This window comes from Schistosoma haematobium, chromosome 1, assembly GCF_000699445.3.
Source record: "Schistosoma haematobium chromosome 1, whole genome shotgun sequence".
Lineage (NCBI taxonomy): Eukaryota > Metazoa > Platyhelminthes > Trematoda > Strigeidida > Schistosomatidae > Schistosoma > Schistosoma haematobium.
Window position 1 is genome coordinate 18,497,024 of NC_067196.1, and position 17,753 is coordinate 18,514,776.

The following is a 17,753-nucleotide window of genomic DNA, read 5'->3' on the forward strand; positions in this document are numbered from 1 at the left end:
TTGCGCAATATTGTGTATTGATTAAAGTTGGGCTTGCCAACTATTGAATTCGGAATTACCAGTTTAGAGGTTGATCCCTTACTACGAAACCTATGGTACTTGGTTCAGTCTCCAGGCGTGGGTGCCCACTGATGAGAAATCCTATATCAGAATGAAACAGTTGTCCAGGGCTTCCTGGTTTTCAGTGATTATTTAACTTTGATCAGTTCTTGATCTCAATAATATTCAACTATCTCCATAACCTCCATACTGATAATATTTTCCAGTTCTCCGCGTGTACGTAAATGCACAGAAAACAATGAGGTACAACGAACTCATTGTAGTTTTTGCAAAGCTTATTCTTATTACTTTACAAATGCGTAACAATCAGTTCCAGCATTACTGGTTAGCTAGTAAAAGATTGTTATTTAGAAACTTTTTAAAGGTACAGTACTTCGTTCGTCATTCGTCTGCTTAAGCAGTTATTTTAATATTTATTATCCACAAGGCTGTTATTCCGTGTGCAATCGTATTTCAACAAACATAAGCCTTAAATTATTTTTTGTTGTTTTTGTTACTTTGTTTAGGCTGTGGTCAATATGGTGATGTATATGAAGCTGTATGGAAACGTTTTAACTCTGTTGTTGCAGTAAAAACACTGAAAGTAAATCAATTATCTGTTTTCGACTTTTCTTGTGGTTTTCATTTTTGTCTTATTTGCTTCTGTACTGTTTTATGAGTTTAATAACCAAGTATATGACCTCATTTGGTCAGCTTTCAGTTACACAGTTTAGAGTATGGTGTCTAGTGATGCTAACTAGCTTCTGAAATTGAAGATAGGTGGGGCTGTTACCTGCAAGTATATAGTTGAAATTCGAACGCATTTGTCATAGGACCACTGAATCACCTTTGGTTTTTTACCCAGCTAGTGGCACTAGGCATCATACAAAGACTGCGATTTAGAGTTGATCACATATACACACACTTGCATTTTTTGTGCACAAAGTTTTTGTGATGCGATTGATTGTTTATCTTAATAATAATATATATTTGAGCCAATGTATTTTTATCATACCATAATACTTGTTTTCCTAAATATGATTGGGTTGTGTGGGGCTAAATCTGATAATTCATTGACAGTAGTGGTTTGCTAACTGTCATGATTGAATTTCATAATAGTCAGACAGTCAGACACACATGAAAAACTTCGGATCTGGATTACACAATTTGTATTTGCCAAGTTTACAGTTCGTTTATAAGTAGTAGTACACTATCATATGAAATGAGACCAAGTATATATAGGTAGACAATTTTATTCGATGGTTTTCAAAATACAATCTAAAATATAATATGTGTATGGTATGTATTTGTATATATGAACTATTTTCGAGATTGTTAATACTGATATTGTACTGGGTAATAATATGGTTTGTTTAACAATCATTAATTGATTGGTTGTTAACTAAATGTACTTAGCTTTCTTTCTTTTAAGTAAAACAAAACAAAAGGATGAATCCGGTTTTTTTTCCAGTTCATTTTATGTTGGATGATGATGTAATCAAGTTATTTCATGTTTTAACAGATTGATTAAATGATATGTGTTTTTCTGTTGTATGTTGAAAGTCACGAAAAAAGAATATGCATTACTTTAAAAGTTAGTCAAGAAAAAAGATTATGGAAGAAAACAATCAAAGTTAATTGTACTTTTTAAAGCATACACGAATGTATCTATTCTCTTATTCGTTGCATTTTGTTCAACTTTAAAAATACTTGTCAGTGAGAATGATATAATCGTTTCTTTCGAATTTTATTTTTTGACTGACTTAATTCATGTTTATTCTTTATTGCTATTAATTTGTATCCAACTACTTCATTACGCAATCAGTTATTACATATATATACTTCAATAAATTATTGTTACTATGTCTGATGATTTAAGATTTCCTCTCACATAATGTATTTATTTAAAACACTTTATATGACTTCAATTTCATTACTCCCATCACAATCATACATATCCAATTTTACTGTAATGAGTATGAAAATTTTATGTTAGTTTTTATTTTAAAATATTATAGGTTGTAAGTATCAGCTAATGAAAAACTAACGAAATAGAATGAATTCACGTTATTCAATTTGTTCTTGCTCTCCTCAAGATAATGAAATAAACTAAGTGTATGTAAAAATGATCTGTTTACGTTTTCATTTTAGTGAACCATAGTGTAACATTATGTATAGGTTGCTCTACTCGATTCTGATCTACGCTTTGTACATGTATATTGGTTTGTATGTAATTTATTAGTGATAGTATACGGTTAATAGTTTCAACTTAAATGAATTTGCAGCGTAGGAATTAAAAGTTATTGTAGAATCATCGTAAAGCTACTTATTTTGCAATTATTAATGCTGATTAAGTAGTCTTCAATATACTGGAGGGAGAAACTTTTACAGTCAAAACTTCACTGATATCAAATGTAGATAATTATGCTATCATTATTCATTTAAGCTTGTATTATTATTCACAGTTATTTACCATATTATTATTATTATTATTATTATTATTATTATTATTATTATTATTATTAATATCAAATTAAAATTGGTACAGATATCTGTGGCAGGTTATTCTAAAGAAAATTTTCTGTCACAACTTATTGAGCAAAGGCGGATGTAGATTACCATTACGTGTTAGTTTACTGGAGATTTTAAATTATATCTGCTTAATGGTAGCTTATAACGGTATATATTCCTTTTAATTCATAGCAGATCAATTCGAGTTCGGAATGGATTACCTATTTGGTTATAATGTCGATTGTCTTAACCATTTCATATTATAGATATGTTCACATAAAGTTATATGCAACACTTAGCAACCTTGTACTATTTATTCTTTCCTTATGGATAAATTTAAATTACCATTGTTAATCATTCATCATTGCTTTAATACATACTGTTATTAGGAGTCATTCATTACACCCGTTCACATTATAATGCAAGCTTACTTCATCCCTATTTGTTAGTACGATTTTCCAATAATAATTCGTGTAGATAGTTATATTTTTATGTTTTTTTTTGAGAAAAATGTTGATAAAGCGAATCACAGATAATGGATTCTGTGCGTTATTGATCTATGAATTTTTCTTTTACAAGACTTACAAACAATTAGTGTGAAACACGTTTTCCCTATTCACAGCTTATATGATATTTGCTTTTATTTAAAAAAATAATTTTATAGCAAGATGTTAATTTGAATGTCAATGATTTTCTCAAAGAAGCTGCTATTATGAAGAAGTTACGTAATAGGAATTTAGTTCAATTATTAGGTATGTTTTTGTTGTGGTTCTATTCACTTTTTAATATTTCTTCATGGTTTTATATTCATAAAATGTATTTAATCGTCAAGTAAAATTGGTTTCAGTAATTTCGATTTGTTTGCCATTATATTTTTCGATTAACACTTTTATTCGTCGAATGTGGTCAGCCCCCTCAAATTTTTAAATGAGAGGACACTTTCCCTAACCCACTTTGTTTGGATCAAAAAATTTATTTTACGAACGTAATAGTGAGAATGTAGAAAACTTAATTTTTTTCGCAAGATAATATGTTGAATGAATATGTTAAACTTTTCTGTTTTAGTTTGTATATCAAACTATTTCGTTAGAATCTTTCAAATAGGCATTTAATTAATTTTACTTGCAAACTTTCTGATTGGAGTTTACTGAACAGTCGTTATATGTGCTGAAAGGCTTTAAATAACTATGGGTCAAGATCGATTATAGTGGCACAGATTCACTCATTTGTTAACTTTTGATAAATCATACGTTTTGACACTAGTTTGCTTTACTATCATTGATATTATCAGTTCAGAACCTTTGATTTTCATTTAATTCCGTGTTTTGCTGTGTTTATGTGAATACAGTATGCAGCCATCATCTGTTACCTACCATCCATCGTTTCACACTCGACAGGATTGAAATTCACTGATCAGTCACAGCTTCTCACTAGAACTCTGGGAATCAGCCTTTGAAGTTATTGACTGGTGCGCGCATAATGATTGTTATTATAGGGTTTTCGGGAGCTTTTCTTTCAAAATGTACGACGTGCTTTCTGAATAATGAATGAAGATTTATTTTTCTGGTTATTGATTATCGTGATCTCATCATAATTTCACTAGATCTTGATGTTGAAAATATGACTTATTGTTTCTGCATTTTTTGAATGAATTCTTGAACTGGATTCTGTTTAAGGGACCTAAACATGAACTGCCAACGGTATAATACTAGTGCAGGTATACTGGAGGAAATATGCTCAGTTCATTGTCCCTTAAGTTTAATTTTCTTTAACGATGATCTTTGGAAAAAAATATTAAAAATATGTATATTTTCTATCGTTCTTCTATTTCGTTTATTTTCACTGTTCTATTTAGGCGTATGTACTCGAGAACCGCCCCTTTACTTAATTACGGAATATATGCCAAATGGGAATTTATTGAATTATTTACGTACACGTAGTCCAGGTGAACTCACCCCGCTTACTCTACTTTATATGGCTGTTCAAATCGCCTCTGGAATGGCGTATTTAGAAGCTAATAATTTTATCCACAGGTAGGTAATGTCACTATTGTCTGCATCGTGTTATTTTACTTATCAGTAGAATTACATTGAATTTAATGTAACTTATTGATGTTATGTGGTGCAAACGTTAGTTTTTGACATTAATCGTAATATGTATTTTAAATATTGAAATTTAGTTAGTATCATGGGGTTAGTCATTGAACTCAAATTATTAAATCATTCTGGGAATCACATGATTGTAAAATACTCAATATTTACCGATACAATGAAGTAGCCGGATGTCAAGGTCGGTCGATGGCAATCAAAAGTGACCTACAGGATAAGTATATTTCATTGGCTAAGAAATAGATCAATTATATATATCAGAAGGGGTTTTGTGGAGATTTTAGAAATTTCATTGATTAAAATCATGATTCAATTGAAGCTAGACCACCATCGAAAACCTGGAAGCACTGGGCGGCCGTTTTGTCCTAGTATGGGACTCCTCAACAGTGCCCATCCACGATCCCGCACCCTGCGAAACTCGAACCCAGGACCTATCAGTCTCGCGCCAGGCGCGAGTGCCTCCAGGTTTTCCATGGTGGTCTAGCTTCAATTGACTGATGATTTCAATTAGTGAAATTATATATATATATATATATATATATATATATATATATATATATATATATATATTGTATTTTACTCAGTAGCCCAGTGTACTTTTCTCCCTACTCTTGTTCTCACTCAAGTAGTCAATTGGGGGACCGGCTAGTGTGTAGCGCGTCGTGTATTGGTATCATATTATATATTTATTTATTTTAACACATAGATATTGGTACAAGGAGGCACCAAATAGATTTGCGCCACACAAATCATTCGATTTGTCTGAGGGCTGCCCGGGTGCCCAGACCGAAGCAGGTGGTTTTCTTAGGGGACCACACCCCGAGCCTTTGACCTAAAGGTCTAACCCACGAGGCAGTGGAGAATCGTGAGGAGATACAGTCCCATGGTAGCCGGTGACCAACGATTGGTTCCTACGCCATTTGTTCCCGTAGGATACTGGAGCCCATGTGCACCATTGGTTTGGGATCGGGTTAAAGCGCCGGACATTCGCTTTTCGTCCTCTCATTTTCGTAAACAACACCCCCGCCACGAGAAGGCAGTGAGTAGGACTTCCCTGGCAGAGGCTGTATACGCGTGGCCGTGTGAGAGTATTTTGAGAGGGAGGGCGGGCCCACTCCACTCTCGGCCATACCAGGGCATTTTGGGGCGGTATCATATTTTGGACACCGTCCACCATAACATTTACTCTACATTGTAATTCAGTACCAGTAGAAAAAATACTTTAAATAACTGAAAATTACATAATAAAATTAGGACATTTTTTAAAATGCTTTACATTACACGAAACTATTTCATCCGGAATATTTTATTCATAGAATTAATGTATTATTGATGCAGTAATGATAACACAAAATACCTTTTAAAGAATAATATACTTACATTATAAAGATATCAGTATATAACAATCCTTTGCTGATTACCTTTAGATATTGTGGTTTATTTGGTATATGTAATCGTATTGTTAGTTAATTCAATAATGTGATTCTATTTTCAATGTATGTCTTGTCAGTAGTTATTCAATTTTTAATATGCATTCTTCTTAAAAATCTTGTAAACTAAGTAATATTTTTGTAAAAGATTTTATTTATTATTTTATTTTACTTTTTTTCCTAGGGATTTAGCTGCTAGAAATTGTTTAGTGGGTGATCAACATTTGATCAAAGTTGCGGATTTTGGTTTAGCACGTTACATGCAACGGCAAGACACTTATACTGCTCGTAATGGTGCTAAATTCCCTATTAAATGGACTGCTCCTGAAGGTCTTTCTTACTATTTGTTCTCATCAAAGTATGTTGTTTTTGTAATTAAAAAGAAACTTGTTTAATATTTGTTTATATTAAATTTGATGCATGACGTGTTTTCTTAGCGATTTGTAAATAGCCATATTGGACATCACTGAATTTTACAGGACTCGTCTTTCATTTTCGTTGAATGTATAACATAGTTTAACTCATTTAATTAAATATATTATAAAAGAATGCAACTTAATAATTTTTACCTTTGTAGGTTGGTAATTTTAAGTACTGGATTAAAACCACTCGCTGATGAACTCTGCTTAATAAAATCTTTTATCTCTATTGTTTTAATCATCTATTGCCTCTAATTTGATATCTAGTGACCCCATTATTATTATTAATTTTATCAAACACATCAATTAAATCCATTTTTCCATTATTTCTTTTATCGTAAACATAAGTTTGAAAATGTAGCATAATTTGTTTTATGATTTCTCTCAACTTCATAAGTATTAACATTGTATGGTGGTTTCTATGTTATAAGCTTGTAATCACCATTCCTCTTCAACTTTGCCATCGATGACATTCTGGAAACAGCTCTGATGGATGTAAGTAATGGTGGTGTGGATCTGTTGCCTGGAGAAAGACTTCTCGACCTTGAGTATGCGGACGATATTGTCTTACTGTGCGATAATGCCCAAGGCATGCAATCCGCACTTAATCAGTTGGCAATCAGTGTCCGTAGGTATGGAATGTACTTTGCACCTTCGAAGTGCAAAGTACTGTTCGTGTATCTGGGTAGCTGCATAAGTGCTGGTGGGGGTGTGAGTGATGAGATCAATGCACGAATAGTGAAAGCCAGAGCGGCTTATGCCAATCTGGGCCATCTTTGGCGCCTTCGAGATGTTAGTCTGGCTGTAAAAGGTCGGATCTACAACGCGTCGGTGAGAGCAGTTTTGCTCTATGCTTGTGAAACCTGGTCTCTCCGAGTTGAGGATGTTAGACGACTCTCTGTGTTCGATCATCGCTGTCTCCGAAGGATTGCTGACATTCAGTGGCAACACCATATCAGTAATGCAGAGGTTCGGCATCGTGTGTTCGGGCACAGAGATGATAATGCAATTGGTGTCACCATCTTGAAACACCGACTTCGGTGGCTTGGACATGTTCTCCGAATGTCGTCCCAGAGAATTCCACATCGTGCATTATTTGCCGACTCTGCGACTGGTTGGAAGAAGCGGAGAGGTGGTCAATGCATGACATGGTGTCGTGGTATGAAAGAAAGCTGCAAAGGACTGGCTTCTGTTGGTCCTTCACGACTCCCTGGTTGGGGTCTGAGAGATGGTGCTACACAGTGGCTAGAGACGTTATCAGATATGGCTCAGAATAGAAGCCAGTGGCGATCCTGCTGTAACCTTCTTTTACTTTCTTCACAAAAAGTGGCTGTGTGTCTCCCTTACCTGAAAGATTTCTTCTGATTGTACCTTTCCGTTCCCTCGTTACTACCACACTACCTTACACCAATCTCTTCGTTATTGTTCTCTTTTTCTTTTGCGCTCCTTAGTTTTTTTTCTATTTCTCTTCGAATTCTCATTGTTCTGTGTGGCGCATATATATTGGCGCTCTCTTGTACCAATATTCATGTGTTCAAATAAATAAATAAATAAATAATCGATTCAAGGGTTTTAAAATATCAACTTAAGTTTGTACTTTATCCTTTAATATTTAAAGAGATATTTTTATCTGAAGTTAAAGCATCAGATGAATAAAGAGTGGAAACTAGGAAGCAACAAATGCCTGTATCGTACAATTTTGGGACTCTATAGTAATTCATATTCTCAGTCTAACACGGCACCAAATCCAGCACATTTAAGTTTTGCTACAACCATATTATGTTTAGACATTAAAAAGAAGAATATATTTGTAAAATCTCAGCAAATGAATTTTAAGTAAATCCAACGTTTCGCCTGACAATCTGGTCCAAGCTTTTTCAAGGAAAATATAATCAAACAACAAAATTATTCGATAAATCAGTACATCTCATTACGACCTAAAAAAATTCAACTCTGTCAAGAATGCGTTTTTTGCTGATTATCTCCGACCACCCGACGCTAAATGCTGAATTTTGTTTAGAACTAGTTGTTAAGCCAACAACTATGACTATTTTAATTTGTGGAGATGGTTCGTTTTCTGGTAGACTTAATTACGGCCGTTATACCTCCCCACAGTCCGAATTTTATCACCAACCTGTTCATTTAAGTTTGGAGGATACTTTCTGGTATTTTTTAGTATGGAGTGATGTCACTACCAACTTGCTTCTCACTTCAAACTTCTTGGTGTCCACTCCGAGCTGAGGGAAGCCATGTTGCAGACTTCGCAAGCTAGCAGGTAGCAAAAGCCTACTTTACTTGACCGACCGTAATCACAGTTAAATGCATCCTGTAAAGTAAAATATATTGTTGTTGCTACATACGATATGATTCACTAAACAAGTGTCTATACAGTTCAGAATAAGGCCAGATGAATATATAACGGAACTCTTAGCCCTAAATGGTAAATAAGTCCATGTTCCTTAAACAATGTAAAATGAGTGTTATGAACAACAGTGCATACATATAGCATGAAAATAAACATCAGTCTTATTTTTTTTGTAGTAGTCCAGGTGACTAATTCATCAGTGAATTTTAATTGAAAGAGAGGTATCAGGACTGTAAATAGATTCATATAACATCACGCTTTGCGAATCAAAATTTCTCGTGATGAAACAATTAAATAAAGATTTGTTCGTCATTATCCTTTACCAAAATAAAGAAAATAAATTACGTTGTTACATTTGCGTTGGCTTACACTGGGAGGATGACAGTAAAGAATTTGGTGCAAATTGATTGTAATGTGTAAATGTAATTCTTTTCTTCTTTCTATAAATAAGTTTAATGGTTAATATTATAATATTGCGCACAGATTCCATTTCGGTACTACATTCATTTGTGTTTGTGAACACACACACACATTTGTTTATGAAAGGCGACGAACCATCAATGAATGGATTTCTTTCTTTAATGTTCACAAATAATACATCTTGACTAGATAAGTTCATTTTAAATATAACTAAAATTGCTAATTAACCTAATCGTTAGATAAATAAGTTTGTCAATAATTTATTGTCTAATGAATTATCTGTTGTGTACCTGTTTGTGGTTAGTTTGTTACAAGTCAATTGGTTTTGTTAGACTTCTGATATTTTTCATAGCATGAATTGTTGTCTTACCAATAATCTTCAGATAGTTTTTTTTAACGACTATACCCATCATATCAGTAGAAATAACAACCGATCATATGTAATAATTTTCAAATAAAATATCATCGAAACCTATTGTTTAATTTCGTGTACATTAATCATTCTAACTAAATTAATTGGTGTATATATATATGGTAAACGTAAGAGTTACATAAGAATGTAAACTATTCCACTGAAATGTTTTTTCATAAGTGTTTTCAGGTCTTGGGATACTATTCTCTTTCATTTATGTAATATTACTGCAGGATTAAGAGTTAGATTTATTGGCGTATTTAGTTGAAATATAAAAATTATAGTGTACTCTTTTTTAGCTGATTTTCATCGTTTACTGACAAATAAATTCTTTGAAAATAGTATTACATAGAGATAACATGTCAGTTGCTGAGAATTAATAATAAACCTTCATCAACTGTGTTAGTTAGGATATATATAATGTATATTATGTCACCGTCTACTCCAAATTTCAATACTAGCCAGTGTAGAAGTAGACATACAGAGAACTTACTAATAAGTGAATCATTTCATAAGTGTCATTGATACATATTAAGATATGTTTTTTGTAACTGATTATATTTCTTCTGTCGTTTTATGTACATTTTTGTAGATCGGATGTATGGGCTTTTGGTGTAGTCCTATGGGAACTTGCCACCTATGGTCTTTCACCTTATCCTGGAGTTGAATTGCATGATGTTTATCATCTTTTAGAGAAAGGTTACAGAATGGAACGGCCACATGGATGCCCAGAAGCAGTTTATTCTATAATGTTAAGATGTAAGTAGTTATATTTTTCATCTTTTCTATTCACTACTAATATTATTGCCACTTCTTACCACCAGTACGTCAATCATTTTTGTTCCCAGTTTGTAGAATTTCAATCTGTGCTTCTTTAAAAAAAATCCATATCCACTGAATCAATGCGATTTTCTTTTTTTGTAGCTTAGTGTGTGTCAGCATGTTTTCTCTGTTGTTGTGTTTATCGATAGCTCACTAATGAGGATGTCCCTAAGTAGTTGTTATTTACTGATTTAAAAAAACTTATTTTCTTTGTTAAAATTGATGTATAAAACAGTAATAACCATCATTTTAGTGGTAAATCTGTATTCTTTCAGATTATTTCTCAGACTGATATATATAGGTCTGATATGTCATTCTATGCAGTATTATCTCTAAATCCAATCAACTAGTCGTTTCAAATTTTATTGACGTCACGAACCAAGTTAAGTTAAACAACCATTGAAAACTTAGGAGTACTGAACAACTATTTTTTCTTAGTATAGGAATGCTTAACATTGTACATTTATGACCTCACTACTGATTGAAGTCAAGATCTTCGGTTTCAAAATTTCTAAAATTTTTCCGTGATTATCTCTGTTTTAGATGTTTTTGACTGATCTAAACTTAAATGGTTGCGTTTTTCTTGTTCATTTTTATGGAAAAAAAGTTTGTTACAAATCTTTTTCAAATCGGAATGTTTTTCCTGATAAAATGACATTCACTTTTTTCTTAACTTCAGTTTTCGCATATCTTTAGTAAATATTAAAACTATTTTTTATATTGGTGAGATTGAACTCCTTGTGTTTTTGCCCTTTAATTTCTGAAATATATTAATTTGTTATCTGATGAATGTAGTGTTCTCTTCGTTATTTGAACAACATATCAATATGATTTGTGCTTTGAAAAATATCAATCTATCATGCTCCACTTCCACATCAGCGTAGTGAAGAGGGTATCACCAAAAGAAATACTATAAGAAATACAAGTTATAATAATAAATAGCTTATAAAATTTAGTATAACCGTGAAATGAAATTAATGAATTTGTTGAATAATAGTAGGTGTAATATGTGAAACAGAATGAATGTGTCTGTGTCGCTCCGACTAACTTTGAAACGTTTTCATAACTGTTTCACAATTACTTTTTATACTTTGAATATAAATGTAATATCCTTCCACAGAACAAACATTTATAACTCGGTCGACTGATTCCAGTTTAATTCCTCGTCCTTTCTTCACCCTACTGTAACATTGAGGTCGCTAAAACTGATATGATCGCATTAATTGATCTCGTTTTACTTAGGTGTTGTTTAAATACAGTGGTTGATATATTTTCGATATATAAACTAAATTTTTTCTTTTATTCTATCTGATTCAGGTTGGTCTTGGGATCCTAATTTGCGGCCTTCATTCAGTGAAATCCATGCAGAACTAGAACAAATGTATACAACTATGAACATTGAAGCTGGTAAGCTTGAATCCCTACCTAACTAGCCTAATATGATAGCTCTTTTATCTTAATAACTAATTCGATTTTCTTATCTACTCTTATATATATATATATATATATATATATATATATATATATATATATATATATATATATGGGCAGTGTTGTTATTTATTTTGTCTTCATTAGGTTTGTAATAAGTCATCACACTATCGTTGAATTGAATTTTTCTTGTTTAACATAGTAGGTACGAAATTTCATATATTACTGCCTTAAAAGCTATTATTATCTAAGCGTAGATGCATGAGTGTTAACCAAGTGTTCTGTTCATCTTTATGTGCTTCAGCGAGTACTGCTTTAAAAAGTTGTTTATTGATTGTGCCTCTTATTTATCTATGGTTATTATTAGTTACATTGTTATTTTCAAAGTATTAAATTCCATAGAATTCCTAATAGTATGCTCATGCAGTGATTTTATGTCGTCGTCACCTATGAGTCTGTAAGTTCGGATTCCACATCGACTATTTTGATTTGGATAACTGGATATTGTCATTAACCCTTACATACAAGCAATCTATTCGAAAACTGACTACCCAAACCTATATTGGACGAGTAACAGTAATGAATTTATTAACGTAGGTACTCGATATGTCAATTGACTAAATACATCTAAAGCCAAACATAATCATTGGATGCTCTACCTGCTTCGGTCTGGGCACCCGGGCAGTATCACAGCCTTCACACATATCAAATGAGATTTTTGTGGTGCATATGTATCTGGTGCCCTCTCGTACCAATATCTGTGCGTTTAAATAAAATAAATAATTGGATGCTCTGTTTCTCTCCTAGTTCATTCGTTGTGTAATGAATCATTGTAAGTATAGTTGTTGACAAGTTTCTAACACTGTATTAGGAAAATTGTTTTCTAATTTACTATATATTAGTTATTGTTGTCTGTAATGTTCATATTAACGACATTGAATTTAGTATTGTGCTTGACATATTGTGCCGTGAAATAAGCGTTAACATGTACACCTATGAGTCTTTTCACTCAGTTTAGAGTGCATTAAAATTGATTTTCCCATTTAACCTGTCACACTGTTCTACTACATTGTGATAATTAATGAAACAATATGCTTTTCCTTATTCAAATCACTATTCAATCGATTCCCGTAAGTAGTTCCATTAATGAATAATAATAATCGTAGTAATTATTCGATGCATATTATATGACTGTTAGGTGTTAATTTTGTTTCACTAGTATTTTATTTTATCTAGTTAAATATTTCTTATCAGCTTACCTTTTCTGGTGCAGTTTAATTATCTTATTTAACATATTGTTTAATTTACTGTACTTTACGAGAAATCGACTTTAACAAAGAAAAGGTGTTTTTTCAATTAAATTCTCATCAAGCCTCAATACTAAAACAGAACTTTACACTTGAATGTGAAGAATCAATACAAATTAATTGGTTGTGAGTAGATTAACACAGTAATGATAATAATACTCAGGAAATAGAATTCTAATTGATTGGTCATTAAGACTGATTACACAACAATGAAGATGTAAACAATGTAATTCGTTACTCGGATTGATTACATAAAGACGGAGAAAAATAACGGAATAGCTAATGTAAACATGTATTTAGAATTGTATGGGTGTGTTGATTCTTGAGAATAATTGCATGTCAATAATAATAATGAAAAATGTGAGAGATATGTTTGAAATCAGTTTGATGATGAGGACAAGGCGGGGGAGGCTGTACACACACTTTTTCTTGATGGAAAGACCAGGTTTATTAAGGTGGATTCCTATAGCTTTCTCTGAATGTATTGGTTTGTATATTCTTGTCATTTTTCGTTTTATGGTCCGATTCAGTCCAGTCTGTTTGTATATGAACCCATATATTTTTGAAGTCTAGTAATAAGAGATGTTTGTTGACTTTTCGGACACAAGGTAGGACATAAAGAAAAACTTGCGAAAAGTTAATCGACAAGAGGTTATCTGCGTCCGCTCACGATCAACGATACTAGTCAGGCCCATAACTAATCAAGTCTCGGATATTTCACTGTGGAAGAAATAGTAGACGTGAAACAGACAAAATTAAAATTAGAATTTTGATTGGCGACTTCAGCATGTGATATTGGTTAGCGTCTCAATGCATAACAACCTTTGTGTGTGTTTGCCAATTCGACGAGTCCTGTGAAACCAGTTACACTGAGCGTACAATGAGTTAAGCCCATCACCGTATTTCGGAATATCGTACTTCATAGATGAAAAAATCATGAAACGAATAAGAAACTATATCTTGATACATCTGGTTGACACTAGTCATCAAGTCGATGTAAATGTGAAATGAAAAATGAAATATCGAATTCCATAAAATTCCCATATTTTCAGATGTCATTTCTTACATTCAGCGAAAGCTATAGGAATCCACCTTAATAAACCTGGTCTTTCCATCAAGAAAAAGTGTGTGTACAGCCTCCCCCGCCTTGTCCTCATCATCAAACTGATTTCAAACATATCTCTCACATTTTTCATTATTATTATTGACATGCAATTATTCTCAAGAATCAACACACCCATACAATTCTAAATACATGTTTACATTAGCTATTCCGTTATTTTTCTCCGTCTTTATGTAATCAATCCGAGTAACGAATTACATTGTTTACATCTTCATTGTTGTGTAATCAGTCTTAATGACCAATCAATTAGAATTCTATTTCCTGAGTATTATTATCATTACTGTGTTAATCTACTCACAACCAATTAATTTGTATTGATTCTTCACATTCAAGTGTAAAGTTCTGTTTTAGTATTGAGGCTTGATGAGAGTTTAATTGAAAAGCTGAATTTTCAATATCTAAGTTTAAATATTTAAGTTATTGTACATGTTTTTATAAGTTGTGCCATTCTATCCATCTATGAAAGGTCACTAGTTTTACTCATCCATTTGTCATATCATTCTGCTACTTGGCTTTTTTTTTTACATAGGTGGAGATAAAAATTTGATATTATGTTTTCATAGGTTTATTTTTCGTAGGATAAATGACATAGATCACTAGGTAGATTTCGAAATATTTCAATAAATTATATTCATATATATATTCTCATGTATATTCATCACTACTAACAGTTTTTCATGTGACTAATATACTGTAATATTTGATGCTATTTTATTATGTGTTCCAAAATAGGCACTAGCCTTCACGTTGTAGTCTTTGTTCTTCATCAATATATCATTAACCAATCAGATTGTAAGACACATCTCATATATTTTACATGATTATTGATTTACTTTAACCCATGTGGTTCTTTCCAGCATTATTCCTTACATATATGTTACAAACTGGACTCCGTGTTCATGATGTTACCTATCTATTTAATTGTTTCTAACCATCTGGTATAACATTGTCGAGCTGTGTTCCAAAAGCCAAGTGTTTGTGGTTCTTCGTTTATTGTCATCTGTTGTTGATTATATCTGACAGTTCAGAACTGTACGAAGTTTCAGTTTTCTTTCTTAATAAGGAGAAAATTTCTCTGTTCAATCTTCTACAAGAATATAATAGAATAATTTCGTTTAGTATGTGTTTGTTTGTGTTACTCCATACTTGGCGCTATTCACACATATAACTTTATTTACTACTAATCTCTTTTATCATCAGTAACTTAACTGTACATTATCATTAATTTATTGTTCAAGTAATGATAAAGATAATAACTATTGTTATTTTTAAACTAACTTATGCACATGCTATTTGTCAACGTAAATTAATGTTTTGGTCCTTGGTATATACATATGTATATATATACAGTTTCTAATTATCAAATCATTAATTGTTCTAATTTTACCCCTCTAATAGAAGTTGCTTTGGAATTGGAAAAGCAACCTGTTAATTTTATCCAACAACAACAACAACAACAACCACTTGTGAGTTCAAACAGATTCACAGAAATACAACCACAAGATTTACAAGGCAATTCAGTAAATCAATTTAATATGGTCTTCAAGGAGTCTTTACCAAATAGTTTTATATCAACAGAAATTGTGAATTCGGATCATGTCGTTTCTAGACATAATAACGCTATTCATTCCACGTCGAATATAGATTTCACCGGTAATAATGTTGAATCAAGTCGACCGAATCCAATATCTTCTTATGTTACAATGAATTCTGTTGCTAATCACTCAATACATCATCATGTTGAAAATAATATTACTTCACTTAATAACAATAATAATATTAATTGTATAAAACAAGAAAAGACTATATTTATTGGTCAGAATCGTTTGTCTAAAGATAAACATTCAGTTCTTCCTTCTCCTTCATCATCTGGCGGTGGAGTTGGTGGCAGTGATCATTTTGGTCGTATTACTGATAATTTAGCTGCTGTTTCACTTGACAATGACAATGATGATAATGATAATATTGATGACGATGATGATGATGATGATGATGATGATGATGGTGATAATCAAAATAAACACTCGGCTAGTTCAAATAATCATGCTGTTCAACGTGAAAGTAATTCGGAGATAAATCCAGGCAAGTGTTTATTATTTTGATTCAATTTTTGTTTTCTATTCATCTCTGTATCTTAATAATAATAATAATTGTATTAAAAAGTCATCCCTTCTAGTAGTATTGCTTAAGTATTGTTTTTTCTTTTCTCAACTGAACTAGTTGTCAAAAATATGAATTGAAAGGTGAGAGTGGAGAACCCACCAAGTCAATTATTGATTATGCTATTCACTCCAAAGGTGATAGTTAGTGAACGATATATTATTTTTTAAAAATCGTTTTGACTACCTCATTAAGTTTAAACAAGAAAATTCTCATCTTCGAAAACCTGTTATTAGTTTGGGGTGCGTTTAGGATGATAATGTGTTCAATAAAAATGGCTTTATTCACACCTATTTATGTTGCTCGTAAAACAAATTTTTAATATATCAACATTATTTTAGCCAGATAATATATGAATTAAAATTTCAGTACTTTGTAACATCTTTATGATATCCTCCCTATTTCTCTTTATCTTCTGTTAATTGTGTCAGTTTTCCTTTGGAATCTGTGCGATATCCTGTACATTCTCAAAATAACATATATGCTTTGTAACCAGAGTAATAATTTCCTCATCACAACTTATCCGTAACCTCAAAAGTTTTACTTGACACTACTTCGGCATTAATTACTATTAAACTAGCGAGTTCAACGTTCTACTAGTATTTAGTTTCACACATCCGTTTGGCACACAATTGTAGTGCCAATGTTAATTTGTATCACTAAACATCAGTGACACTAAAATACCGCTCACATAAGCACCGATCTCTAAGTCGTACTTTATTTTATTTATTTATTTATTTTAACATATAGATATTGGTACAAGGAGGCACCAAATACATATGCACCACACAGATCTCATTTGATATGTGTGAGGGATGTGATACTGCCTGGGTGCTAATGAATATGTAATACTTTTCAATTCCAATTGAGTAGTGAGTCGTTCACAGACAGACTCATTAATTGTCTCTGGACAAGCGAATTTCACCAAGGGTACACACAAACTTCAGGATTAATAGTTTGAGCAGTTTAGCATCCAACTCCCAGTTGTTAATGAGCGTAGCTGTAAACGGTGTACATAACTGATGTGGTATTTACGCGATTCTAATATGGGAAACAGAACCTGCTAATCAATATGGGTTGTATGTGGTTACTGCATATCATCCTTCAGTATGATTTTTCATTTGATGACATTTTTATCTACATTGTCATGGCATATAATCTCACCTCGTCTACCAGGAATTCTGCTGACACCGTATTTAGATTCGT

The 17,753-nt window shown here is 32.3% G+C and overlaps 1 protein-coding gene across 1 annotated transcript in view; it reads left to right on the top strand.

Annotated features, from left to right (window-relative positions):
- Positions 1 to 17,753, top strand: part of ABL2_2 (Tyrosine-protein kinase abl2) — a 44,943-nt gene that overhangs the window by 18,194 nt on the left and 8,996 nt on the right. The window contains exons 5-11 of the mRNA XM_051218401.1: positions 567 to 643; positions 3,215 to 3,302; positions 4,406 to 4,583; positions 6,273 to 6,446; positions 10,297 to 10,463; positions 11,844 to 11,933; positions 15,786 to 16,469. Coding sequence (XP_051073315.1) covers positions 567 to 643; positions 3,215 to 3,302; positions 4,406 to 4,583; positions 6,273 to 6,446; positions 10,297 to 10,463; positions 11,844 to 11,933; positions 15,786 to 16,469 — 1,458 coding nt within the window. The remainder of the gene's footprint in view (positions 1 to 566; positions 644 to 3,214; positions 3,303 to 4,405; positions 4,584 to 6,272; positions 6,447 to 10,296; positions 10,464 to 11,843; positions 11,934 to 15,785; positions 16,470 to 17,753) is intronic.